Genomic DNA, 27662 nt, shown 5'->3' on the forward strand with positions numbered 1-27662 from the left:
CTCGCCTTTTTGTAATTTTGACGATATTATGCAAATACTGAATTAAAATGGCATTACTTTAACATGTAAACTATGCTATACATACAAAGCCTATGAACAGCCGTGATGGAAGATGAAGGGCCAATTACTCTCCATGGACATGAGATATCCAAATGCAAATACAAATGCATACAGAATATCGTTTACTTATCATAACAGGTTCCCCTTGATTGACCTGATCTCAAACTTTACATGAAAACTGAGCAAATGTACTTATGTCCATAGAGCATGACTAAGGGGGCAGGCCCAGCTGAAATTAAAACTCCTATAGCCTGTTAAACTCATTGTTTCATTATACGAAATGATAACATCACATAATAACTCAGTCCCAGATCATGGCTTTGATTTTTGAAAGCATCTAACGTTATCTTTGTCTGGAATACAATCATGTGTTTCGTTTGTTAATACAAATTTGTTCGGTATTTGCCCTTTCCTCTGTGTCTGTGAAAAGTTTATATCACCTTTTCTTTCTTTAAACCAAAGAAAACTGCTGAATTTTCTACAACTTACAGGTTATTTGTTTGTGAAAATAATGATAAAATTGCGCCCCATACATTTTTTCTTTTGTTAATCGGAATACCTTCGTTCGGATATTCTCTATTGTTTTCTTCAAAATTTGGCACTGAAGTCGCCGACGCAAGGCGAAAGGGCTTGGTTATGTTTATATTGTAGAAGAATCAGGTAAAACTTTCTCAATTAATCAGATCAATCCACATTTTTGTTTATCTGCAGACAATGGAACTTTTTCATTCTACATGTAACGTCTCTGCAAACACATGTAGGGCTACACTCAACCGGCATGAAATTATTCTGTCAGAAAAGCAAAACACATGTTGCAAACATTTATTTCACTGATCCTCGTTTGCTAATTCAATTTCGATTCCAAGTTTTATGTAAAGAAGAAGATTAACATATATATATATTGTAAAGTACATGGTTACATATGCAATAAATTTGAGCATAACCAAATGCTCTACGAGTTGTCAGGTTGGAATATAACTGTCTGAATAGAGCAGGGTTTGACATTAAGGTTATCCTGTTGCCCAGCACAAGTAAAAGTCATTCACAGGAAAGTAAAGGGTCCCGGTAAAGTGAGAAACGGAACAGAAACGAAACAGAGCGAAACGAAACGAAACATGGCGAAACGAAACGAAACGAAACACAGCGAAACGAAACGAAACACGACGAAACGAAACGAAACATGTAAATTGAGAAACGAAACACTACGAAACGAAACAAAATCTGCATTTTGAGGAACGACCTATAGAAAATCTTCCTGACATAGCCGAAGATCAATGTGTGTTAAGAGGGCCCTTTTGATTGATATCATTTAATCGTTTGCTTAAAAATCGTCAAAAAAACAACATTGGTGGTATGTTTATCTTTTTGGACAATTATGCCTCCCCCTTTCCTTAAACTCTGGATCTGTCTCTGCTTTTTTTATACATGTATATGTATACAAAAGATCTCGTTTAATCCAAAGAGAACGTGTGATTATCGGTTTATTCGAACACACATTACACACTGGGATTAACTTCACTGATTGCCGCACTAGAAAGAACGCATTACATACCAGTTCTATTGTGCTTTGCATTTTTCTATGCTTTATAGTCCCACACATTGTTATAATTAATATTATTATGATATATTAGTATGTATAACTTTTCATTCGATCACGTCTGTTAATATCATTGTATATGCAATAATCTGCAATAGGTTTTTATCATTTATTGTTTATGAGTTTGTGCCAAGAAAGGTATTTGATTCATGAATGAAACACTTACATGTACGTATCCCAAGTGAAATAACCATAGTCAAAATATGTAAATGGTATGGACACTTTGCCATACATAACTTTAGGTAGTAGGATCCAAATGTTCAAGTTGGATGCATTCACCCTATATGTGGCTACAACATTGTCAAGTCCGACCTGGGACGTCAAAAGGGGGGGGGGGGGATTTGACCACGTTGCGACCTGAAAGTACATGTGACCTTTAAAATGTTTAAACCGAGAATCAAATCAGTTTAGAACTGCATAGTTTGCTTAAAAGTGACCTAGTGACCCGAGGCAATTTTTAATCGTGACCTTGTGATCTAAAGTGGTACTGGAGCACAGTCACTTTTCTCCTTTTATTCATACAATATTGTATGTTCGACTCGTCATGTTCTACTTTCTTTTTTAAACTTACGGTACCGAATATTGTGTTTTGTTATTCGCCATTTATCTTGACAGACGCGTGTTACTAGGTGTAGTATCCACCACATTTTCAAAAGATAAGCTACGAAGTACGTACGGCATCTCCATACAGTTGAAGTCGATGGTACCTGTTGTAAGTAGTTTAAAAGGTTAATATGAATTGAACTTGTATTAAACGAGATTATGTCTTGCCTGATTTGCAACAAAATGAAAGAAGAAGAATGTCATCATGGTCATGGACTGCCATAATAAAAAATCACTGAAACTTTAAAACAAAGAAGAAACGAATACAAACTAGAATATGTTATAGTGACGAATTAGAAATGGACATATTGTGTAGACACCTATCTATTGTTGAAATTATACTATATGTTGCCTTCTAGATGTCCTTAGGGGACGACCATTTGATATTCTGGGGGGGGCCAGGAGGATTTGTTTTTGATCGGTTATTTATTTTTGTAAACTAAGAGGACAGATTATCTATTTTCTGCACTGTTGAAGCAAGATTTTTCATTTTCATTAAAGCAAGGGACTGATTATTTATTTTCACAACTATATTTATAATTTTTGAAAACATACAATTTTTAAATTCATTTTTTATTATAAATAATACATGAATAGTCCAATCATAATGTACCATTTGATCAGAATTAATCATCATCATCTGTAGAAATGAATCTTCTGAATTCCCAACTGTTTACATGTATTGCATACATACAAGATATTATAGTTTGGCTGTAATTAGCGTCTTTTAAGTATTCCAAATGATTTATGCCGAGCGGAGCGAGGCTAAAAAAAATTTGAAGGGTTTTGGAGCCGCTGAAGTCCCCAAGTTGCTATAGAACTAATTATGCAAAATGTGTTTCCCATACCCTTTATTAATCTGAAAATGAAGGTTCTGTTTTAATAATTTTTTGACAAATTTTGGTCTTAAGTTTTTAGGAACAGCATCAAAAGACAAAGATAAAGCAAAAATTTAATTCACATAGTTAAGTATGTGGCTGCTGTTTTTTTTTAAACTCTTGATCAAGTTAATAACAAAATTACTAAATTACAAAAGGAATGCAACACTAACAGAATACAGAAGGCAATCAATGAACAAAAGACAAATAAATAAGAAACATTGATCCCCAAAAACAGGAGCTACGTCTGAGGGAGAACAGAACTTGCTTCTTGCCGCGAAAACAATTTGATATGAAGACAAGCTTTTGGTTTTGAAATTTCCTACATGAGGCATTTGCCTGAATGTAGTTACTGCCATATGTAATAAAAGTGAGTTAAGTGTTCCTGAGACAATATACCTCAAGTTAAATGAAACCCATTTTTCAGACATTTCAAGTATTTTAAATAATATTTATACTTTTATTATTCAAAGATTTGGGAAGTGATTCCCGATTTTTTTTTGAAGAAAAAGTTGAATTTTATGAAGAATCTGGTGCAATCTCATGCTCTCAAATAGACCTGCCGAGTTATTTATTTTTAATACATTGCAAGTCAGGTTATTTATTTTCAAACTACCACAGAACAAACCATTTATTTTTGTGATTATCAAGGCTGAGTTATTTATTTTCAAAATCCTCCTGGCCCCCCCCAGAATATCAAATGGTCGTCCCCTTAGTTTGTTCTTGTCATTTGGTTGCTATCTTATTGACGTGTAACCTACATTTCATACAGTTTTAGTTCCGTTGAGTGTACTTTTGAATCGGTGCATGAAAAATCATAACTAAACTCGTTATTGTGTATAGATTAATTGTCTTTCTTTCCCTCAATAATTCTAGGAAGATGAACCAAAGAGAGATGTACACAGACACTTGTTTCTATCAATAATTAATACATATGAATAGTCGACCTTCCCATGAGGAGATGTACCTAAATTAAAAATATTAATATGTAAACAGAAAATAATGTTACACTTTTCAATCTTTAACTTCCCCTCCCTCCATTTTTTTTACTGTATCAATTTTAAAGACATGTCGCTTCTAAACAAAATCTGATTGATCTGTAGCTTATCCCCCAAACCTGCTTTGATACAAACTTGAATATGTTCCTTATTAAATTCGATCCCAAAACTTAACAGGCATACATATCTAAATAGTCGTAATTAATTCCATTGAGCACGAAACTATAATCCAAATCAGATTTTATTTATTTGGATATTCTAAAATACATTTCTTTTTCGGCAGAAATTACAAAAAAAATTATTATTATCTGGTTTGACTGGGAAACACTGATTTCAGATGTACATTGTACACAAAATATTATAAAATGTTGTGTCCCACCCTTTGAGTGGAAAACATATCATGTTTTAGCATAAAATCGTCTATTTTGAAGTGAAAAAAATTGGATGATTTAAATAAATTAGATGTTTTTGATGGTCTTTTGGATTCTGTTGACAGTTTTGACTTTTCTACTCTAATTAAATGGTCGTTTGGTAGATCTGAATGCGAATTTTCTACTCTTTACACACAATCTTATCAAACAAAAGTTTTCTTATTTAATTAAATGGTCGTTTGGTAAATCTGAATGCAAATATATTTGCTGCAATTCATTTAAAGCCTTCTTCTCTAATGTGAAAGGTAAATATGCTAGATATACTTACTGAAGGTGGGATGAGATGATTGAAGCTGTTAATTTCCCCATGATAATATTTATGTACGTTTTGGCAACAAAGTTTATCGACAGGTTGTAGGTATTCCAATGGGCACTAATTGCGCCCCTTTAATATCAGACTTGTTTTTGTACTGTTATGAATCATAGTTTATGACCACACTAAGTAAAGACCCGTTAAACTTGCATTTAACTGATAAATTCAACAACACTTACCTTTATCTTGATGATATTTTTTCGTTAAAAAATCAAGAATTTTCTAAATATACTTCCGAAATTTCTACAAAAGGGACGATTTTTCGTTCCCGATTGTTATTTTTCCCTTTTTGGATGGTGATGTTCCATTGGCACCACCTTATGGTGTTTGAATTTCACAACTCGTTCGCTATGCCCGTGTCTGTTGTGACGTTTTTGATTTTAACGAACGTAATCTATGTATTACTGGTAAATTATTAAGCCAGGGATTTCGTTACCACAAATTACTTAAAACCTTTACTAAATTCTTCCACAGATATAAAGATTTGGTTTTGAAGTTCAAATGGGATAGCACATCCTAATTTTTATGGAAATGTTGTTTACCGTGCCCGGAAATTTAGAAACGATCCTGGTAAACTTGTCGATCCGTGAAATAAACTTATTCTAAAAGGTTACCAATTCAACACTGTAATTAGATCATTGAAAATTGTTTTATTGGTATCAATATTGATTTTGTTGTCAGTAAATTAAAAGCAAACTACATATGATTGTTATATAATTCATATACACATTCATGGATCTACAATCTGTCGATACCTGTATCTTGGCATTACACAAGGTCGTGTTTTTCCTCTGACTGTTTATGACGTCTGTACACTAAATCCATTGGATGTTGGATGCATACAGATTGATAATTTAGTCTTAGATGCATGATTTTTATATTACTTGTTAGTGGCTTTGAACAAGCTGACAGTAACTTCGAGTACTTTCAGATCAGTACTTAGTGTCTTTTTGTTGTTGGGATATACAAGTACCCGGCCACGTCCACTCTGTGTTTTTGTTAGATGTATGTTATTTATATCCATCTGATGAGTTAAGCCTTTTTCAACTGATTTTTATAGTTCGTTCTTATGTTGTACTGTTACACCACTGTCCCAGAATAGGGGGGGGGGGGGGGGGGGGGGGGGAATCCCGCTAACATGTTTAACCCCGCCACATTCTGTATGAATGTGCCTGTCCCAAGTCAGGAGCCTGTAATTCAGTGGTTGTCAATTGTTGAAGTGTTACATATTTGTTTTTCGTTCATTTTTTGTATATAAATTAGGCCGTTAGTTTTCTCGTTTGAATTGATTTACATTTGTACGTCATTTCGGGGCCTTTTATAGCTGACTATGCGATATGGGCTCTGCTTATTGTTGAAGGCCGTACGGTGATCTATAGTTGTTAATTACTATGTCATTTGGTCACTTGTGGAGAGTTGCCTCAATGACAATCATATCACATCTTCTTTTTTGTATTCGCTACATGTACACTCGGTGATATTTTTAAAATTTTATATGGAATTACACTCCTTTCAAAATCGAGGGTCCGCCCCTAAAGGTAAGAGTACTTTTGAACTGTGCAGTATATCTGAGGTAGTAAATGCACACCTTTGCTGTGCATTATCCAGATTATAGCACAGTAAGAACAAAGAGATTTTACTCATGGCATGTGTTAAGTATCCATAGGACAGTATGACTCGCTTAAAATATCAAATTTTCATGTTCATTGAATCGCAAATTATGGTTCAAATTCCTAATTTGGCATACATTTCAAAAAGAACATGTCATAATGAACATGTGTATAGTTTCAAGTTGACATGAACACAACTACATTGTAATTTAATCTATCTTAACAAACAGAATAAACCTAGTATCGGACGGACTGACGGACGGCAGCACAGGACAGAAAAGATTATGCCCCACTACCGTAGGCGGTACATAAAAATCCAAGTCACAAAGGTAAGAATGACCAATTTTGTTTGAGGCTGATATTCAGACGATCCCCAGTAACAGCTATTTTAATTTCAATGTTCCCTCGTTGTTGCACGTGACAAGAAGCCTTGATATTAGAACAGGCTCTGTGGCATAGCTGACGCACCTAAGCCTCACATTTAACAAAACAAGTTGACTAATTGCAACTAATGCACGAAGATACAAATGTAAATGACGAGTATTTTTTTCAAAGTTGAATGGAATATTCGGTGTCTTCGGCTATGCACATATCTCGTCAGGAAGATTTTCTGTATGTCGTTCCTCAAAATACAGATTTTGTTTCGTTTCGTAGTGTTTCGTTTCTCAATTTACATGTTTCGTTTCGTTTCGTCGTGTTTCGTTTCGCTGTGTTTCGTTTCGTTTCGCCATGTTTCGTTTCGTTTCGCTCTGTTTCGTTTCTGTTCCGTTTCTCACTTTACCGGGACCCGAAAGTAAAAGCTGCAATGTACTTGTCTGATTGGCCATGCAAAAATGTAGGGCATATAATAGGCCTAGCCCTTTCACAGTTATTGCAGCCATATTGGAGGGTCGTACATGTACTTCATGTCAAATATTTGTTAATAACAGTAAAAAATCTTGCCAAATGATGTTTAACAGTAATTTTCGGTGCATGATGATAAAATGTACATTTTCTGTATGCCGATAAAACAATCAACTGATTTTGACGAATCAAGACGGTAACGGATAATTATTTGAGACCTCTGACGAATCACGATAAAATTTTAACAAATTTGATGCTAGCGAAAATGACTGTTTTAGGCCTGACGGTGAAGGGCATTCCTACCCTCATATTGAATAGGTAGCAGATTTTCATAATTGAGGTGAAAATGCTTTGAAAAACAAGGGAAAACATCATTGAAACAGAACAGTTGCTTGAAAACATGCATAGGTTTCCCCCCTTCTTTTTTTACTATTTCCCCCTCCATCCAAAAAATCTGCCCCCTATTCAATATGGCTGCAATAACCATGAAGTGGCCTATTTCTCTTTGTATCAATAAATAATCATCTCAATCAGTCCTGACAATATTGTGAAATTCAATGATTTTTAGTGAACCTCATATTTTCCCTATCTCATTGTTGCTTACATTTTGTACATGGACTATAGGAAATTCAATAATATTGGCTAGTTCGGTTGTTGACACACATTTCGATGGATATATCATGTGTGTCACAGTGTGACACCTAGATGTTTCAGAAAACTATTTACAATGTAAGAATGTGAAAGGCAATAATAACAAACTGATATAACCTTCAAAGTGGCAAATTTAATGCATATATATTGGATTATTCACTGAATCAGGACGAGAACACGTTAAAGTGATATTTGAATATTGCTTTGTTCTAAACCGAGATGCTGAGCCAAATTTTGAAAGTGCTACATTGTAGTGTACATGGTAACATTTTTGGATCCTATCTGATCCCATTATTCTGACTCAGAGCCAATCTGTCTTTGATCTTTCTCCTTACTGTCACATTCTTACTGGAAAAACAGCAAATACCAATTTTAAAGTCTTTGGTTTGACCTGGCTGGGGATCGAACCTTTGACCTTCACACTCGATTTGATCAGGCCTGAAAATAGATTTCACTTTTTATAACAAATTTTATGCCGAGAATAAAATAAGGCATTCAGAAACATTTCAAGTAAAACTGAATTTGTTTCTTCTTCTACAGTGTAACCTACACATCCACATTTATAACCGTGATAAGTCTTTCATTATGATGAATCAATAATTGTAACAAACATTTGTGTACTTGAGTTGCTGTCCAAAAATTCATAAAAATGACGATCTTCATGATACACTTTTGCAGCCACAGGCCTGACCCTCATTTGTTTGAGATTTTTGTTTGAGATTCTATTTCCTTCTAGTAGAAATTCAGGCTTAATAGAAATTTTACAAGCCAGGGGTGGTGGGTTATGGCAAAGTGTGAAAACTGAAATTTAAAGGTCATCTTTCTCTATGTACATTGTAACCATGGTAACCTGCACATCACTTATATATTAAAGGCTGTTTCATAGTAATCAAGGAATATTTAAAGCATACTTGAGTTGCTGTTCTAAAATTCCTCAAAAGTATAAGAATATGACAAATGAGAGATAAGTAACATAGGGAGCCAACTGTATTTGAATTAAAATTTAAATTTATCAAAATAAATCAGTACAATTGAAATTGCGCAGATTTTAAAGGATGATATTTAGTTTCAATGTCATTAATGTCATGGAATCTAAGATTAAAACGATTGTAAAGCAAGGGGTGATGCCTCTGATAATCTGATTGTTATGCATCTGAACTTATGTGGAACTATTGGAATGTTAAAAAATTTGTATATATTTGGGGAATGTTAAAAAATTTGTATATATTTGGGGAATGTTAAAAAATTTGTATATATTTGGGGAATGTTAAAAAATTTGTATATATTTGGGGAATGTTAAAAAATTTGTATATTGATTTAAATGAGTAAAGTAAAGCTTGTATATGTAACTACAGTGTCTAAATTCCTCTAAAATGCATAATAACAAACTGATGCATATATTTTTCGTTGTGAGCCAAGGCTCCGTGTTGAAGACCGTACTTTGACCTATAATGGTTTACTTTTATTAATTTTGACTTGGATGGAGAGTTGTCTCTTTGGCACTCATACCACATCTTCTTATATCTATATAATAAGTACAAATGTAAGGCCATAATAAAAATATTCATAGATTCTCATCCCTTGCCAAATTTGTTCAGAGCCAAAAACAAATTTTATTCAGATTTCTGGTTTTTTTCTTTCATTTTGCTAGAGATTTTCACCTAAAATGGGAAAAGATAAAATTTTACAGGATTTTTATTTAATTTCATATGCAAAGTTTCTTCTGTGAGTCTGTGGATGCAGAATTGCACCATTATTATCATACTAACTTACATGTACATTTACATTTCAGAGATCCTAACTTCTTTTGAACATTTGAAATATATAAGCAATGGCAGCATCAGAAAAAGATGATGTAAAACTTCACATGTTGGCTGAAGATCAACAGGACAGTATGTATACTCATAGATTTGTATAACATGTAGAATTCTTTACATTTTAATGCAAGCAATTTTTACCTCTTTGGACATGAACTTTAATTTGCAGCTCCTTATTTAGATGAATTCCCTTATTTACTCTTATATAACCCCTTAGGACATTGTTACATTTCACAGAGGGACGAAAATTAAAAATGTTTAAATTTTTCAACATGTTTTGCATTAATGTTATAAACTTGCTTTAATCAGGTTTTTATTAAAATTTCTTTTTGGAAAGGTTTCATATTTTGAATTCTTGACACTTATAGTTTAGTATACAATATTGGCTTTGCTCATTGTTGGAAGTCTGTACCTGAAGAAGATTAGCAATTGTGTACACCCTTGTCCTTTGGTTGATAGTTGTAATATTTGCAATCATACCACATCTCCTCACTTTTATATATGTATACACATGCATCACATATGTCAAATATCCCTATTTTTTAAAAACTGACAACAAAAAGAACTAGTACATGTACATGTATAAGTCAGTTTCAAATTTAAAGGATGTCTTAGGACGGCAATCCATTTTGATAAGTTTTTTATTGTGAAAAATCCTAAGATGGACAGTCTTTGTTCTTCAACACATTAATGCAATGGTAGTACCTTTCTCTTTAAATTAATGCTTTTTTTTTATCTCAGATATTATTATCTGATTTGTCAAATTTCTATGCTGCAAAAGTTTTTTGTAATAATAAAATGTTTGATTATTATAAATTAAAAATAAGTAACTGTTTTGCTTAATTACCATGATTTTCAGCTTCTGTATCTCTCCTTTCTTTGGTGGTTTAGTTTGAATATTACTTGTTACTGTAGAACACTACTAGTTAAACTGTCTCTTTTTTTTAGCCACAAAACCAGGTTCAACCCACCATTTTTTCTTAAAATGTCCTGTACCAAGTCAGGAATATGGCAGTTGTTATCTAATAGTTTGTTTCTATGAATGTTGCATTGTTGTTTGTTTTTTGTTGCACTTCTGTGTTCTGTTATTTCATTGTTTTCCTCTTATAGTTGATGTGTTTCCCTCAGTTTTAGTTTGTAACCCAGATTTGTTTTCTCTCAATTGATTTATGACTTTCGAACAACATTATACTAATGTTGCCTTTATTTATAACAATGTTTTTAGGGGAACTTCTGTTAATGTGGAACAAATATAAGTTTACACCTTCACTCCGTTGGATTAATTTGTACTGCCCAATCTTTTAAAAGTTTTCTGTGTTATGTTTTGTGCATTATTTGTCTTTTCGTCTATTTCTTTTGGCATGGTAAGATTTTCTTCAATTTATGGTTTTTGATTGCTCCCCTTGGTACTTACTCCCTTGTACATGTATTTCAAATTATTAGCTTTTCGTTCAAATGGACACAAGTTGACCTTAACATTTTTGTTCTGAAAAAGAATTTTTGGGTTATAGACATGAGACAACAATCTCCTGAAGAACTCGACCAAAACAGTTAATCAGAAGAACAGTTGTTTAATCGGGTAAAATCAAATCAGCTCTAGCATTGACTTGTGGACTAAGAATGCATATGCGAGACAAATCGTACCTTTCTCTGAAGATAATGATAGAGATTGACCAGTATATATATATATTTATTAACATGAACAATTACAGGTTGCCAAAAATACAACACTTAACCTAGTTTGGCATGTTACTTGTAAGATCAAAATTATTGAAGAAATCATTTGCTCTTGAAATCTAGATTTTCTTCAAACATTACTGTTTGACTCTTTATGTACATTTAATACTGCATACTAACAGTACTAACTTATTGCTATTGTGTATTTTCATCTGAAATGTACATAAATTGGGCATTATATATTGTTTTATTGCTTTTTTTGTCACTGTTATGACATTAATTTTATTCATTTCATGCATAAATATCATCAGTTATAATGTCATATGTACAGGTACTTGTTTTTGAAATACTTTGATGATTATAATTATGAGTCTTTTATTGGTTCATAGATGTTGATAAAAGTTGAAATTTTAACAATAAAATAACAATTAGATATACAGTACCCTTTTCTATACATATATAACATGTATTTGTAATTCAAAATAGCCAAAACTGCTTTTGGTTTAGTTTAGAATTCAGTGTTTAAAACATATTTAGCTTCCCAAAGGCTAGTGGATTTTCACTCGTATATGAAAGACAATGTATCTGTTCTTGTACAGTTGTGTCTTTGAACCCCACTCTGATCATACATGAAAGGGGTTTACCGTGTAGGAATTATTGCATTAATTTGATAAATTTTCACAGTTTGCTATTGTAGAAGTACATGTAGTATTGGAAGACCTCTTCCTTCAAGATTCTTTAAACAATGAATGAAATGATTCAAAGCATTTATCTTATATGTTTATTATGAAAACTAATATCTGTATGTCTTAATTTAATCCAAATCGGTTTATTATGAAATACTGATAAATCAGTCAGAATCAGCATAAGAAACATGTATTTGATGGATTTAATTAATGATTTATTTATGGTGATGGTTTCTTCAAGTTGTTACATATCTGTCATTCCCAAGGTTCGTCAGACATGTGGCAATGTCCAGTAATAAATGGTTTGGTTCAGTAAAGTGTCATCAATTACTGGTCCAAATGACCAGTGTAGATGTTAGAATTTTGTAATAATCTTATTGTAAAAGACTGTTAAAAACTGACTGGACCAGTAATGCTTGAACAATTACTGGACCAAAAGACCACTGAGGTCCAAAAAAAACAACCTTTGGAACCTCTGACATATATCAATGTAGGTATATCTGTAACAATAAAAAGATTTCTTTGTTTATTTACTTTTAGTTTTAATTTAAATTCAAGTGGATGTCTTGTATGTTAATACATTCTATGTTTTATGATGGGTAATGGGTTGGAACATTGAAAGAAAGGTGAATAAAGATGAAAGACATAGTAATGAAATAATAGACTCTTTACACACTTATTGTCTTCTAAACTAATTTAAAAGGCAGATATAGGATTGACTTGTACCAGTTTTCTTGTATGAATTGTTTGAATTGAATTACATGCAAACAAACATAATTGTAGTAAATTTAAAAAAATAAGTATATGGTGTAATGTTTTGTTAAGGATTTTTCGGTTTGGAAGTTTTCTCAATCTGGTAAAATAGGGAGATCTATGTCAACACAATGAACAGTGTATGTGACATCATTGACATGCCTAAAGGAGAAGTGAGATCCATTGGTTATCTGGTGTTTTCATTACATTTCAAGGGAAAGAGTAGAAATGTTTCCCGGATCCTTCCTCTACAACATCTATGACATCTCCCTATTCTCTACATATAAATTTACACACTGGTATGTAATTCTGAAGTGTTGTTGAGCCTACTTAATTTCTCATATTCCTTAAGTTTTTTCCTCAAATTCAAAATATCAGTTATTTAGGGCTGTTACATAAAAATATACATGGGACCCAGGTAAGGCACTTTGAAATCTCATCTATGGATGGGTGATTTTGTACTGTTAACTGTAAGAGAAATTCTTAAATTGCCGCTATAGACGTGATAGATGGTTATCCCATTTCCAGAGCGCCTTCCCAGGGTGCCATGTATGTTTTAATGGAACAGCCCTTAGTAAATTTTCATGTATATCTGTATAATACATAATGTATAATATTTACATTTATTGTCGAGCCTGCGACTTTTGTCGCAGAAAGCTCGACATAGGGATAGTGATCTGGCTACGATGGCGGCGGCGGCGTTAGCTAACTTCTTAAAAGCTTTATATTTTAGAAGCTAGATGACCTGGATGCTTCATACTTTGTATATAGATGCCTTATGTTACGAAGTTTCCGTCTGTCATATGTCCATTGTCCTTGACCTCATTTTCATGGTTCAGTGACTACTTGAAAAAAAAGTCAACATTTTTTGTAATGTTAATTTTTTTCTTATTATGGGTAATAGGATAACTATATTTAGTATGTGCGTACCTTGCAAGGTCTTCATGCCCGTCAGACAATTTTCATTTGACCTCGACTTCATTTCATGGATCAGTGAACAGTTTTCGTGGTCAAGTCCATATATCAGATACTATAAGCAGTAGGTCTACTATATTTGGTATATGGAATGATTGTAAGGTGTACATGTCCAACTGGTAGGTGTCATCTGACCTTGACCTCATTTTCATGGTTCAGTGGTCAAAGTTAAGTTTTTGAGTTTTGGTCTTTTTTTCTAATACTATATGCAATAGGTCAACTATAAATGGTGTATGGAAATATTTTATGATGTACATGTCAGTCTCACAGGTTTTATTTGACCTTGACCTCATTTTCACGGTTCATTTCTCAGTGTTAAGTTTTTGTGTTTTGGTCTGTTTTTCTTCAAATATAAGCAATAGATCAACTATATTTGATGTATGGAAGGATTGTAAGGTGTATATGTCTGTCTGGCAGGTATCATCTGACCTTGACCTCATTTTCATTGTTCATTGGTCAATGTTAAGTTTTCATGGTTAAGTTTGTTTCTTACATACTATAAGCAATAGGTCAACTATATTTAATGCCTAAATTGATTGTAAGGTGTACATGTCTGTCTGGCATGGTTCATCTGACCTTGACCTCATTTTCATGGTTCATTGGTCAATGTTACGTTTTCTTGTTTAATACTGTTTCTTAGAAACAATAAGCAATAGGTCAACTATGTTTGGTTTATTGAATGATTGTAAGGTGTACATGTATTTCTCGTTTGGTTTATCTGACCTTGACCTCATTTTCTTGGATCATGTTAAGTTTATGTGTTACTTGTTGTAAAGCTTTGCATTTAGGACTATCAACATAAAATCAATGGTTTGTAAAGAAGGTGAGACATTTCAGCATGTGCACTTTTGTGATATTCCATATTGTTTTGCAACTGCAATAATGATACATGCATCCTAGCGGCCATGTCCCTTTGATGTAAGCCACTTATCAAGGATTGATGATTGGATTTTTAACGCCACCTTCAGCACTCATGTCATTTAGTTTTTTATTGGTAGAGGAAGATGGAGTGCCGGGAGAGAACCATGACCTTCCACAAGAGAACTGGCAATCCTTGTCAATTAAGATTGGAGTCAAACACACCTGAAACATTTGGGGTTCGAACTCACAACCTCATTGTTGACAGACTAATGATGCTGTAAATGAATTACTTCGACCTCTTTACCACCAAGGCCCCAATATATCAATGAAACCCAATTCAATCTGTATGATGAGTTTTTGTAACTTAATTGTTCTAAGCTGGTAAAGTATAAATCTAAAAGTTTACACTGCATCCCAGACAAATTGAAGTAATCTTTTCTCACACTGAGTTCAACAAAAGGAGAGAAAATGTCATTGTTGGGTAAAGCTGTCAGTGTTTAATCAAATACATGTATATTTAATGAGACAAGGTGTCATTTACCCCCAGGCTTACATGTCAAATTAAAATTGAGATACATGTAACATGATAATGTATTACAAGGTTACATGTAATATCTGCTTATCAAGCAATTAAAAAATCAGATATTATTACCCCCCCCCCCCAACCCCAACCCTATCCTTATCCCCCCTTTGCAAACAAAGTTTTTTGGGGGATACATATATGATTCACTCTGTTTGTCCATCTGTCTGTTTGCCTGTTCATATCCCTTGTAAGCAAAATTCCAAACTGGCTGGTTTGATGTTGATGAAACTTTACACAGTGTAGAACACTACATGTACCTTAGGATGTACTTAAGGATGTACTTAGGTCAGGTTTAGGAATTTTTGTCAGATGTTCGGACTCCTTGGTTTTTTTCCTACAATACTGGGTAAAATATTTTGCCCCATATCACCCATTTTTCTTTTCATATAAGACTTCAATAGCTCATTAAAGGTCATGTACCAAAATTTAAGCAGATTCTTGATTTCTTTTCTTTTGATTTTGGGACCCAAATGATACCAATGCAAATATATGGTAAAAGTCCAAGTCAGCCTTTTCCCGCCATTTAAAAAAAATCAAATATCTTGAAAAGGAGCTCCATTACCTATCAATATTTTTAGCTTATTTTATTCCTCAACTAATGCTCTTCTGACTTATAGTATCAATTTTGAATTCTAGATTTGTTTTAATTTCACCCAAGTACATCCTTAATGCTAAAGGGAGAAAACCTTAGTCCTACATGCTGAAGGGGAGATAATCAAACTTATCGACTTCGATTTTACAATGTTTGGCAAGGATATGTATAGTGAAATCCTTGTGTATGGTAATAATATTATAGGGAGTATCTTTTTTGAGTTCACTCACATTTCTAGTGTTCTCTCCTTTGAACACACCAGAGCACTAAAATTAATATCTGAATTTTTAACAATAAACTTTAATTTATATGGTGCAAATCATCACAGCAATCTTTGGTATCACAATCTGCAAATAAAGAAAATCTTAAAATGTGGTTTAGTTTGATAATCTGAAAATATAAGGTATGAAATTGAATTACTGTATTAAGACACAAAATGATAGAAAATATGCAATAATTTCAAATAAGTAAGAAATATTATTTTGTTTTTTCTGTCATTGATTTCATTAATTTGTTGATGTTTGCGCTTATGAATAGAATTAATTGACTTGAGATTTAAAATTAGGGGAACTATGGTTCCCACTTTGTTTTTGGCAAAATAAATTTAATGAAAAATGGAGAGGACAATGAATAACTCCTAAACTATTAGCAGATTAGCAAAAGAAAAGCTTTTTTTCTTTATTATTCTTCTTACCTTCTGAAGTTTGCCCTCCCTCCCCAAAGACTTTTCAGTTCATAAGTATATGTCATGAATACTGCTTTTATCTTTTTTGCAGTTAAATGTATACTTACATGTATAAAATGTACACTAAATCTATAAAATATAAGTATTTGTTTATAGGGCAATAAAAATGGTATTTTATATGGTAAATGTCACACGACCTTCATCTATGAACAATTTGTACAGTAAATGAAGCTGAAAGGCATTTATTATGTGTTATTATAAATTGTGGCACAAATAGTCAAATAAATGAAGCTGGACTTCTAGGTACAGAGATTAATTTTTATACCAGGAATAACTGCTTTTGTGATTCATATTTTTTATAATCTAGGAATATACACTTCAAATGGAAAAAGGTAGGTGTCACACCGTTCTTTGGTGTTTTTTTTCTTCAATGATACAAAAGTTGCAAATGTTCCAGGTACTATACTGTGAAAGTTTCAAGTTATTTGTGGGTTAGTTAATTTCATAGATTTGTGTAATACTGTGGATTTATTATTATTTTGGTGTGTTACATGGGTATAGGTGAACCACAAATTTAAATGTTTAACGAAGTATAAATTTTCCATAGGCTTGTACCGTTATGCAGAATTGGCAAAAGCAGAAAATCAAATATCCACGAAAATACGATTTTTCCTCATTCCACGAAACTTTTGTACACTCGAAAATAATTGAATCCACAGTGTAGAAACTTCAAATTAACATGATTAAGATGAGGTGGAATACAAACTTTGATATCATTTATGTTCCAGTTTTTGAAATTACGCTTTTTTGAAAATGGGAGGAGGTATGATATACATGATATATAAGCCCTTATCTGGCCCCTGAAATTACACAACTGTTAAATTATTCAATCTTTTTTAAATAAAGCTGATTTTATTGATGACTTGATAAGATGATATATACAATGTAATCTGGACAGTTAAGTGCAGAAAAGTCAGTCAATTGACATATATTTGACCTGAAATGGTGTTCTGACATATAGTGATTGGCACTATAAAATAAGTAAGAACCAATACCTTGCCTTAAAAATAAAGTTTTATCTACATTAACATCTTTGCATAAGACATCTTGTAGCAACATATCTTTTGGTGCAAGTCTTTGGTTAGTACCTAAATATTAATGGCAAGATCTCTAACTAAGATATTATGGCAGTTTTTTGCATTATTGCATTACGGTAAATGCAAGAAGTTTAAAGCCTAAAAGACAAAATTTAAAAATGTGTGTAAATGCTGATAATTGATGTCTTGTTAACATCTGAAGAATATTATGGGATAGATTTATAATACTTTAATTTCCAAATCTAAAAAGGACCAAACAAGTGGCTTTATCATATCGTCTCCCTTTCTAGAAACCATGATAACTCAGCTTCCTGTACAAATAAGTAGTTTTCACAGTATAGTATAATAGCTTAGCTATATATATGCAATGTCTTTAATGCCATGCATATTCAAGAGTTACAAAATCTTATAGTTTTTTTTTTAAGTTAAATCTGTTGTGAAGTATTTGTTATATTTTGATTCATCTTGGAATACTCATGTTGATTTGATATTATGAACTTTGGACGCTAAAGTAAAAGTATATAGAATTCTTGATTTAATGGTCTGTACGAATGTAATGTATCAATATACCTTATAAAAATTTAGCCTGGATTGGACTAAGGGAGCTACCATTTGATTTTTATGGGGGGCTAGGATGCCAAGTTGCTCATCCGGCCTCTTTTTTTTTACTCAAAACTCCTGTCCTGCCTTTTTTTTTCAAATTTCATCCTAGCCCCCCTCCCCCCCCCCATAAAAATCAAATGGTAGCTCCCTAAATAGCATCAAGGTCTATAATATTAGTATCTGCATTAGACAAATTTGCTTTCCTGTCCATCTATATCACGAAATTGAAAATCATACATGATGTAATCACTTAAAATATAAGAGTTAAGATTTTTTATCCGTCTTTTGAAGAGTGAGCAAAAACAGATTAAAAATTTCATGCTGGAGTTAGAATTGCCAGAAACTTCTTGTCCTATAGAACTTTACTTTGATATAGGGTTTTACATAAATACTTTCTTGTATTAGATGACCAACATAGTGGAAGCTTTATGAGAAAAAAGGTGGGGGGGGGGTTTGAAATATAAACTGATCAAACTCTGTGAACATTATGTTACCTGATTATAGTTAAAATTTTTGTAGCCCAATAGACTCTTTAGTGTTTCCATAAAATTTAGTTGGTGTGTTTGTTGGACATTCTGATGAACAGCAATCATCTTGAAGAACACGGCCAGATGTTGAAAACTTGGGGAGATTTGAAGTTTTCTGCCATTATTGTTGTAATGCATAGCACAGTCTTGGTGCTATAGCATGAGACCTTTTATTTGCAAGTTTGAGAAAGAAATTTGTTGCACACACTGCATTTTCATCATCTTTCCTTACAAAAGTCTTCAATTATCTGCCTATGAAATGTTTAAATAGTTTGAGATTAAAGTAAAGATTTAAGTAGTTTTGACTTATTTAAATATTCCTTTTTATTATATTACGTTTTCTATTCAGGTTTGCATACATTATCAAATTGTAAGCCAATTACACCTGAAGCTTCCCCATGCACACCTTGTCAAATTTCTTATTTTATCATCCAGGTATCAATAAATGTTTACTATGTTTACCTGGATCTTGACCTATGACCTTGTACTCTCACACAAATATGTAGGAAATAATAGTAAATTTACACTTTTTTATGCAGGGAAGATCTTTCTAGTTGACTTATTTAAGGTGAAAATAGGTTTGTGAAATTTGATTTTCTTTCCAAGTTGGAGTAAGTTTTACATTTCATTCACACACAAACACACCCATGTATCTTCCTTAAATTACATCAAACTGTCATATTTTAGCTGGTGTCCTACAGTGTCATTTCATGAAATATTAGGTTAATTTTATCTGATAAAAAATGACCGCAATTGTGTCCCAGAATGTTTGCAATTTCAATTAGCTAGTAGGTCATCAAGGGCATGTACGTATAGTAGATTCACAATATTCAAAATTAGACTACCAATATTCTTGTGATGAGACAATTATAATTTTTTATGTGAAATGCTACTGCCTTAGGACAGAACTTTAATGATTTATATTATCCATTTACAACATATATACATGGCATTAGCTAACTGTAAAATACCTTAAATTAAGTCTTGTGGAAAAAAAATAACAATCTGAATTGAAGTTTGGATAGTACGAGCACTCATCCATGTATCAAGGATAAAATTTAAATTCATAATGTAAATTGATATAAAAGATTTTTACAAATCAAGGCCTTCAAGACATCACATCCTAAGCTATGAATTAATTTTAGTAAGATGGTTACCACTATAATGAAAGTTTGACAGAAGGAATATTATTATAGTCCTTCCTCAATGTCATATTGAGAAATGATGCATCTTCGAGCACCTTGCAATGAATATAATGAATTAGTTGAAATAGTAAACAGTTAAGAAAAAATTATGAATATATTGATTATTTGCTTAAATATTAAATGCAGTTTTAATCCTTCTCTTACAACTATCTAGTGTGGAATAAATAATTTCATTTTCAATGTGCAATTATATTATTAGTAATTATTTATTTTGCTGTTGTGAGATGATAAAGTCTATCAAATCGTAACTAACATTGCATAGTTAAATGTCCATAGCCCTCTGCTTAATTGTAATCTACTCCCCATGTATATTACATCAACACAATGTTCAACACAACGCTTAGTTTTCAATGTAATTCACCTTGTGCAAATCTCATCTTAAATATCTTCCTCATATATATTTCCTTTTGAAATCAATAAAATTATAAGATATCCTTATCTTTTATATTTTATTAGATAAACACACTTTATAATAAGACAAAGTAGGCTAATTATAAAACATGGACAGTGGTACTGACCGGCTCGTTGAGAGGCCTCCGTCAAGTCGGTTCTCCTACGCTCAGATGTCACGATTTCCAGATTATGTTGAATCGTACAATCCAACTCTATCAGGTACATATCAAGATGCTTTGCTGTAAAGAGATTTTTGTGTAGTACTTTGTAGTATTGGTGTATAATATAATATAGCAAACTTTATTCTGGCAAACTTCTCTCCTGTGTTAAGATAGAGTTTGAAAGCTTCATCTACTAAATACTTACAAATTTCTTAATATTTTTCTGTTGGCAAAATGTGTGAAGAAAAAGTAAAAGATGAATAATTGAAAACTCTGTATGTAATGTTTTGAAAATAGCTTATTCTAATTGGTGCCCAATATTACTACTTTTTTTTATTCATATTCCTCAATATCTGAGAGTGTTTTGATGCTTGTCGTTTGTGACATTATTGGTTGTTTTTAAAAGTTGATACTTGTATGAACTGATAAGAAAGCTTTGAAAAGGAACACAAGTGCTGTGCTTGGATTTTATGCATTGTCTGATTGATATTTTATATTAACACTGGTAACTTCTGAACAGCTCAAAACTGCTTTGTTTTAGAGTGAGATATTATGTAGCATTTTAATCTTTCTGGAAAATAACAGAACTTTTATTCTTGTGTAAGGCTTACTTTTCAATGCTTCAACAACAGCAACTAAAATGCTAGCTGAATTCCTAAAGGCTTTTCCTCTCTCAGTACATGCATGGTCTATTGCAAAATTGACAAGACCACAAAGCTAAGTAGATTTAGATGTTGATGGATGGTCTTGCTTATTGCTTGGAATTTTCAGATGCCAGCTTCAAGTTGATCTGCTTGGAGAGTCTCTAAGTGTTTACTAGAGATTTACCTTTAATCAATAATTTTCTGAAATGTTTAAAATCAAACCCTTGTATTAAAACAGTTTTTGTTCAGATTCATTTCCTGTTGTCAGGTGTAATATATGTATGTTATTTACTTGTAAATAAAAGAATCATATGGATTTGTATTATATAATTTCCATTGAAGCATCCCTTCCAAAAAGAAATATATATATGATATATAATGCTGTATATATATATACAATATTATATTTATGTAAAAGGTCATATTCAGGACATGGAAGCTACAAACATACTAATGGCTTAACTTGTTTGAATATATTGTTCAGTGTTCTTCAGTTACATTTACTAATATCGTTTATACATTTGTGTATGTATGGTACACATGAGCATTTTTTCTGTTTACTACAATGTTGACAATACATGTGTTAACAGTTTTCCTTCAACTGGTCAGTTAAATTGGAATTTTATGTAGAGCTAATTTTAACAATATTGATAGATGTTTGTATTGCAATCAATACTTCTGTGGTGAAACATCTGTTTCAGGTTACTTTCTCCTCAAGCAATTTTTATTTCAATGCCTAACATTTTCAAACAGTTGTTAAAATTTTAGTAAATCACCATTTGCAAGAAATAGGTTAAGACATGTATTGCTTATGCTATAATGACCAAAGAAGTACATTATTTTACATTTTCAACAGTATTTCAAGATATTCAGCATTATTTTATATTACTAATTTTCACTAACTCTTACTAATATTAAAATAGTTTTTCTGATAATACATGTAACATGATTATTCTTTAAGACAGGGAAGAAAAGCTGCTGTACTACATACCACTTATTACATTTTCAATGTAAAAAAAATGCTGTGATACAGTCTTCAAACAGTCTCGACAAGCATTAAATCTTAAACCTTTTATCCAATAACGCATGAATAATTTTCAGTTTCTTCAAGATCAGCCTCGGTTATTTAAAGGCTTTAGAAACTTGAAGGGGCATATATACCAATAGTAATATAAAGACCTTTCAAAAACTGAGGTATAAGTAGTTTTTGCATGTTCAATGTACCAGAGGTAAATACCCTATTTTAGTAAACCTTCACCAATATTAATATCTAAAGTTCTCTCCTTTTGTCATTGAAATTCCTACAAATAGATATAAGAAGATGTGGTATGAGTGCCAATGAGACAACTCTCCATCCAAGTCACAATTTGTAAAAGTAAACCATTATAGGTCAAAGTACGATATATTATATCCCCTCTGGGCCAGTTGCTCTATTGCAATCACCTTGTCCATCCTTTCATCCCTTTGTCTGTCTAACAAATATTTTCTTCATATTTTCTCAGATAAGAAAATTCCATTGCTTTAAGTTTTATAAAACTTATTTGATGCAAAATGGTGAACAACAACCATAATAATTCCATAACAAATCCTAAACTGACATCTAGATGCCTTTTTGGTTATACAGATGAATATGGCTTTGGGACAACTGTTTTATTGATGAATGGTCTTAGAATTTGATGAAATTTTCAACAAAAAAAAAGATTTTGTATATTTTCTATTTTAGTTGAATAAACATGTTGTAATATTTCTAAAATTTGATAATCATTAGTCTTCCACTGTAAACATTCTGAATCTGTTCATTTTTAACTTGAATCCTCTACAATCGTAATTGTCTTGCGCAATACATTGTGACTGAAATTAATGAAATGACCCTTAATTTAATGTAAATAATATTTAAATTAGAGGTTGCTCTTAGAAAGTTATATACCTAAGTTAATTTGAATTCTCTATTCTTTTATAGATATAACTTTAGATGAGACAGCACCAAATGGTATTGAAGATGAGGTTAAACCAACAGCAGACACAACAGTCAAATCTTCAGGAGGCAATGCTGATGTACAAGATAAGAGTGCCCAGGTTGGTTACAATTTAATTGTTGTGTTATTAAATTTTAAACTAAACTCTAGTATGCAAAAGCAACACATAAATGAGTAAAGTAAAACAACTAAACCAATTAAAGACTACCTGACTAGAATAGATACTAATAAATGGAGATTTGGTGTAACGTCACAATCCCCAAATTGCACAGAGTACCTAAATTGCACCTATTTAGCAAAAATAGCATCAGTAGTCTTATAAGTTTTCTTAGAGACTAAACCAAGTTGTATTTTTATGATTTGACAGTATACATGCCTTTCAACATAGGTAAATATATTCAAATATACACAAAACTTTCACAGTATATATCAACAGATGAAGTATTCAATGGAAAATGTAAAATGTACGGAAACGTCGCCATGCGAAGTCCACAAAAGTCATCTTTAAAAAATGAGCAATTAAACTATGTTACAAGCATCCATTTCTTAAAAAATGAATAGACAGCACTGACGAATGTCAAATTGTTCTAAATATTTGAAGAAATAAAACAAAACATCTGTTATTCAATTTTAAGGATGTGAATTTAAGCATGGATGCAATTTGGGTACTCCTTATTACAGAATCATGGATCGTTTGGAGGTCTGTTCAAACCCATTTTTCTATGATTTAATATGGATTCAAAATTAAATTGGTGAAACCATATAGTAAATAATGATACATCTACGAAATAAACACAGAACGGAAACCGCCACATTTTTGCGCCTGTCCCAAGTCAGGAGCCGCTGGCCTTTGTTAGTCTTGTATGTTTTTTAGTTTTAGTTCATTTATATGTTTTGGAGTTTAATGTGACGTCCATTTTCACTGAACTAGCACACAATTTTATTTAGGGGCCAGCTGAGGACCACCTTCGGGTGCAGGATTTTCTCGCTGCATTGAAGACCCATTGGTGGCCTTCGGCTGTTGTCTGCTCTTTGGTTTGGTTGTTGTCTCTTTGACATATTCCCCATTTCCATTCTCAATTTTATTTTGTCTGGATCATAAATAGACGTAGGTGAAAAAACTGTCAAAATAAGTGCAATTTGGGTACCCTCAAGTTATACATCAATGAGATAACCCAACGACACAAAAAAAAACAAATAAATCCAAAACGCAGTCTTCAATAGTAGGTAATTTGTCAACTGTCCTGATCGAGTCTTTGTAAATAATTTTAACAGCGACAATCTGCCATCATTAGTATGTAAATTACCAAAATCTGTAAATGATGATAACATTTAGATATGGCATACAACAACCAATGGTGAGGTTCCAGACCGTTCCTGACTTGGGGCAGACACATAAACACCTGTGGCTATTTTCACAAAAAATCTTAAGAGTAAAAATACTCGTAAGTCATACACATTTCAGTACAACTTAGTTTTTTTGTGAAAAGAGTCGCTGGCAGTGTTAACTTTACTATTAAAAAAATCGAAGATAAGATACATAAAATCTGCTAGACCAGATCCTTTTTCGGTCTACTTGAGACTCATCAGTGGTACTCAGAGTTCTCTAAAAGTGGTGGTCCGATGTTTTGACCACCAAAATTTTCCAAAGGACCGACACAATTTTGGAATTTTACAATAGAAATAATAGTGAGGACCAGCAGATTTTCTTCAAGGACCACCTGAGGGATTTTTTTTCAAGAACTCTGGCATACTTAAATCAAAACAGTTGGAAGGCCTTATCTAATACAAAGTTGAAGTGCATTGAAAACCAAAATTTTTTTAAAGTGGTGTTGATTGCGGCTAATGCAGTCTATGTACAATGCAAGGGGAGTTAAAAACCTTAGCGTTTCAAATAATTCATGAACTACATTATTATATCTAAGAACTGCATTTGATCAGGTCAAAGAATTGAAGAACATCCTTAAAAAAAATAATTTAAAATCTGAACCTTTTGTCAAACTCAAAGTTGCCGAAATGCTTTTGAAAAGAAAACTTTAAGATAATGACCCTAGTACAATTTAAAAAATGTCTGTCTTCAAAAGCAAGAGATAAAAATAGATAGAGAAGGTATCAAGGGGACAATAATTTTTCTAAAACACGATAAAATGAAAAGATGAAAAAAATAATAAAAAAATACCCAGAAAGGATTGAGCAACATGACCCCCCGCCTAGGGTGTGAAGTTGAACTCAGGTGCTCCGGAAGAATGAGAAGGTCCTGCTCCACCAGTAGCACCCTTCGTGTAACTCATTGTAAGTAAACATATGGAGATATGGTACCAGCTTTTGTAAGAGACATTTCAGCGTGTGCACTCTTGTGTAAGAGAATGACAGATAAATAAAGAAACAAGCAAAATTAGAAGATAACTCAATATCTACAAATTTCATATAATTTGGAATTAACCAGAATCATGACTTAAAAGTATCTGAATGTTTTGATGCTTTTGTTAAAGCTGTAGAAATAAACAACATGGCTTCTGTATATAAAATAGCATGTACAGTATTTGTTAATGATTTATGGAAAACAAATTTACTTGATTAAATTTTTCTGTTTTTTTTTTCAGTGACATTAAGTATTTTGTATATAATTTTTTAAATATTACTCATTCTTTATCCTGTGCTTCCAAGATACCAAAAATATGTAAAAATAATGGCCCACCAAAATTAATTTATTGAATGTTTTGAAACAGGGATCTATTTAGGGGTTAATGGACAACGACAAACATAATATATTTTTTAGTCCCCTACCGACAAAGTCGAAGGGGACTTTAGGTTTGCACTCCGTCCGTCTGTCCATCTGTCCGTCTGTCCATCCGTCAGTCCAGGAAATCAGCTTTCCACACTTTTTTTCTTCGTTCTTGAAGATATTGATTTGATATTTGGTATATAGTTTTATCATGACAAGTTATAGATCAAGTTTGAATTTTGTTCCGGTCTGATGAACTCTGGACCATATCTAATGTTAAGAGTACTATGTTAAACCATATTTCTGTACAAAGGGAGATAACTCATTTTTTAAAAGACATTCTTTGTTAAATTATTTGAAGAATTTTTTGGCAGGTTTGTTTGTTATTTAGTATAAACTAATTTTCTGAATGATATATATTTAAAAAAAAATTATGAAGAGAAATCCTTTAATTAGATAATAATCTATTTTTATTAATGTATATATTTCAATACATTACATTGTGTAGATAAAAGTTGTTGACATTTTATAGATAAGTTACAAATCTATATTAGTTTGTGACAAATGAAAGAAAAAATATTTGGAACTATTAATTATATTTGATTATAATTTGAAAATAGATGTAAACTGTATTACATCATATCTAATTTTAGAGAACTATTAATCATATCTAATGTTTTTTTCACTCATATAATCAGTTTTCCACACTGTTTTTAGTCATACTTGAAGATATTGACATGATATTTACTTTTTTGTTTACACCATGACCAGTTATAGAACAAGTTAGCATTTTGTTCCCGGTAGGGGACTATGTATTGCCATGCAATACTCTCAGAATGCTTGTTTCATTTATTTATTTTGTTTGTTTGTGTTTTGTTGACAGCCAGTTTGCCTCTTTTGTTTTGTATTGGCATTCTGTTATTTACAACTTTTTAGGGCATCAATTTGTTTTTTGTTAAAGACAATGAATACTTCTTAATTAGAAGTATCACTTGTCACATTTTCATAGGAAAGAGGAATGTGTGCTTTGAATGCCTTTGTTTTATCTCTGGCAGGGACAAAAACAGAAAGGGGAACAGGTAAAATGTGTGTGGCATAATTCAGTGCATTATGGTCAAGTTTCATTTTCCTGCTACCAAAATAATTAAATGTTTTGAGTAACATAATGTCTCAGATTTTTTTTTGTAGGTTTTGCTTTGAATTTTGAACGTCTATTTTATTTATTGCGTTAACATGAAAAGAAAAAGATACTTTTATTAACCGGATTTTCGAAGTAAAAATCAGTTATTGATTTTTTTGTGTGTTAAATTTATCAAATTTTATTAGTAGGATGTTATTATAAATGTCATAAAAGTTTTTGACCTCCTGAAATTGCAGTAAGGTCACTGTCTTTTCCAGTATTTATTATCATTGATTTTGAAATAAAATGTAGCTAGTTCTGCCAGTTTATCATGTTTATGTATTATCTTCATTCTTCATGCAGTGAAATAAATATGAAATTCATTTTCCATAATTTATTTTAGCTAGTATTTCATTTTGTTTGAATATTACAAAAAAATAAAATTGTATTTTGTTCCTTTAGTCCAAAATAATATGCTAGTGAGTATAAACCTGTGATTGCGCAATCCTCAGCAATGAAACTCACACTTGAATAAATTATTCTTATATTACAAATGCAATAAGCAAGAGCAAAAATTAAACCAAACTTTTGACAATAG

The 27662-nt window shown here is 32.1% G+C and overlaps 1 protein-coding gene across 7 annotated transcripts in view; it reads left to right on the forward strand.

Annotated features, from left to right (window-relative positions):
- The first annotated feature begins 656 nt into the window (after positions 1 to 656).
- Positions 657 to 27662, forward strand: part of LOC127724041 (anoctamin-2-like) — a 68397-nt gene continuing 41391 nt past the window's right edge. For 2 of the 7 annotated variants that reach the window (XM_052230807.1, XM_052230804.1), the window contains exons 1-5: positions 9773 to 9876; positions 16981 to 17005; positions 20502 to 20657; positions 23204 to 23319; positions 27000 to 27023. In XM_052230807.1, coding sequence (XP_052086767.1) covers positions 20546 to 20657; positions 23204 to 23319; positions 27000 to 27023 — 252 coding nt within the window. In that variant the 5' untranslated portion in view covers positions 9773 to 9876; positions 16981 to 17005; positions 20502 to 20545. Of the gene's footprint in view, positions 721 to 9772; positions 9877 to 16980; positions 17006 to 19201; positions 19419 to 20501; positions 20658 to 23203; positions 23320 to 26999; positions 27024 to 27662 lie in introns of those variants that run through there. The other 5 variants (XM_052230810.1, XM_052230809.1, XM_052230805.1 and 2 more) reach the window with 5 other exon arrangements.

This window comes from Mytilus californianus, unplaced genomic scaffold (assembly GCF_021869535.1).
Source record: "Mytilus californianus isolate M0D057914Y unplaced genomic scaffold, xbMytCali1.0.p SCAF_14, whole genome shotgun sequence".
In the NCBI taxonomy this organism is placed as follows: Eukaryota; Metazoa; Mollusca; class Bivalvia; order Mytilida; family Mytilidae; genus Mytilus; species Mytilus californianus.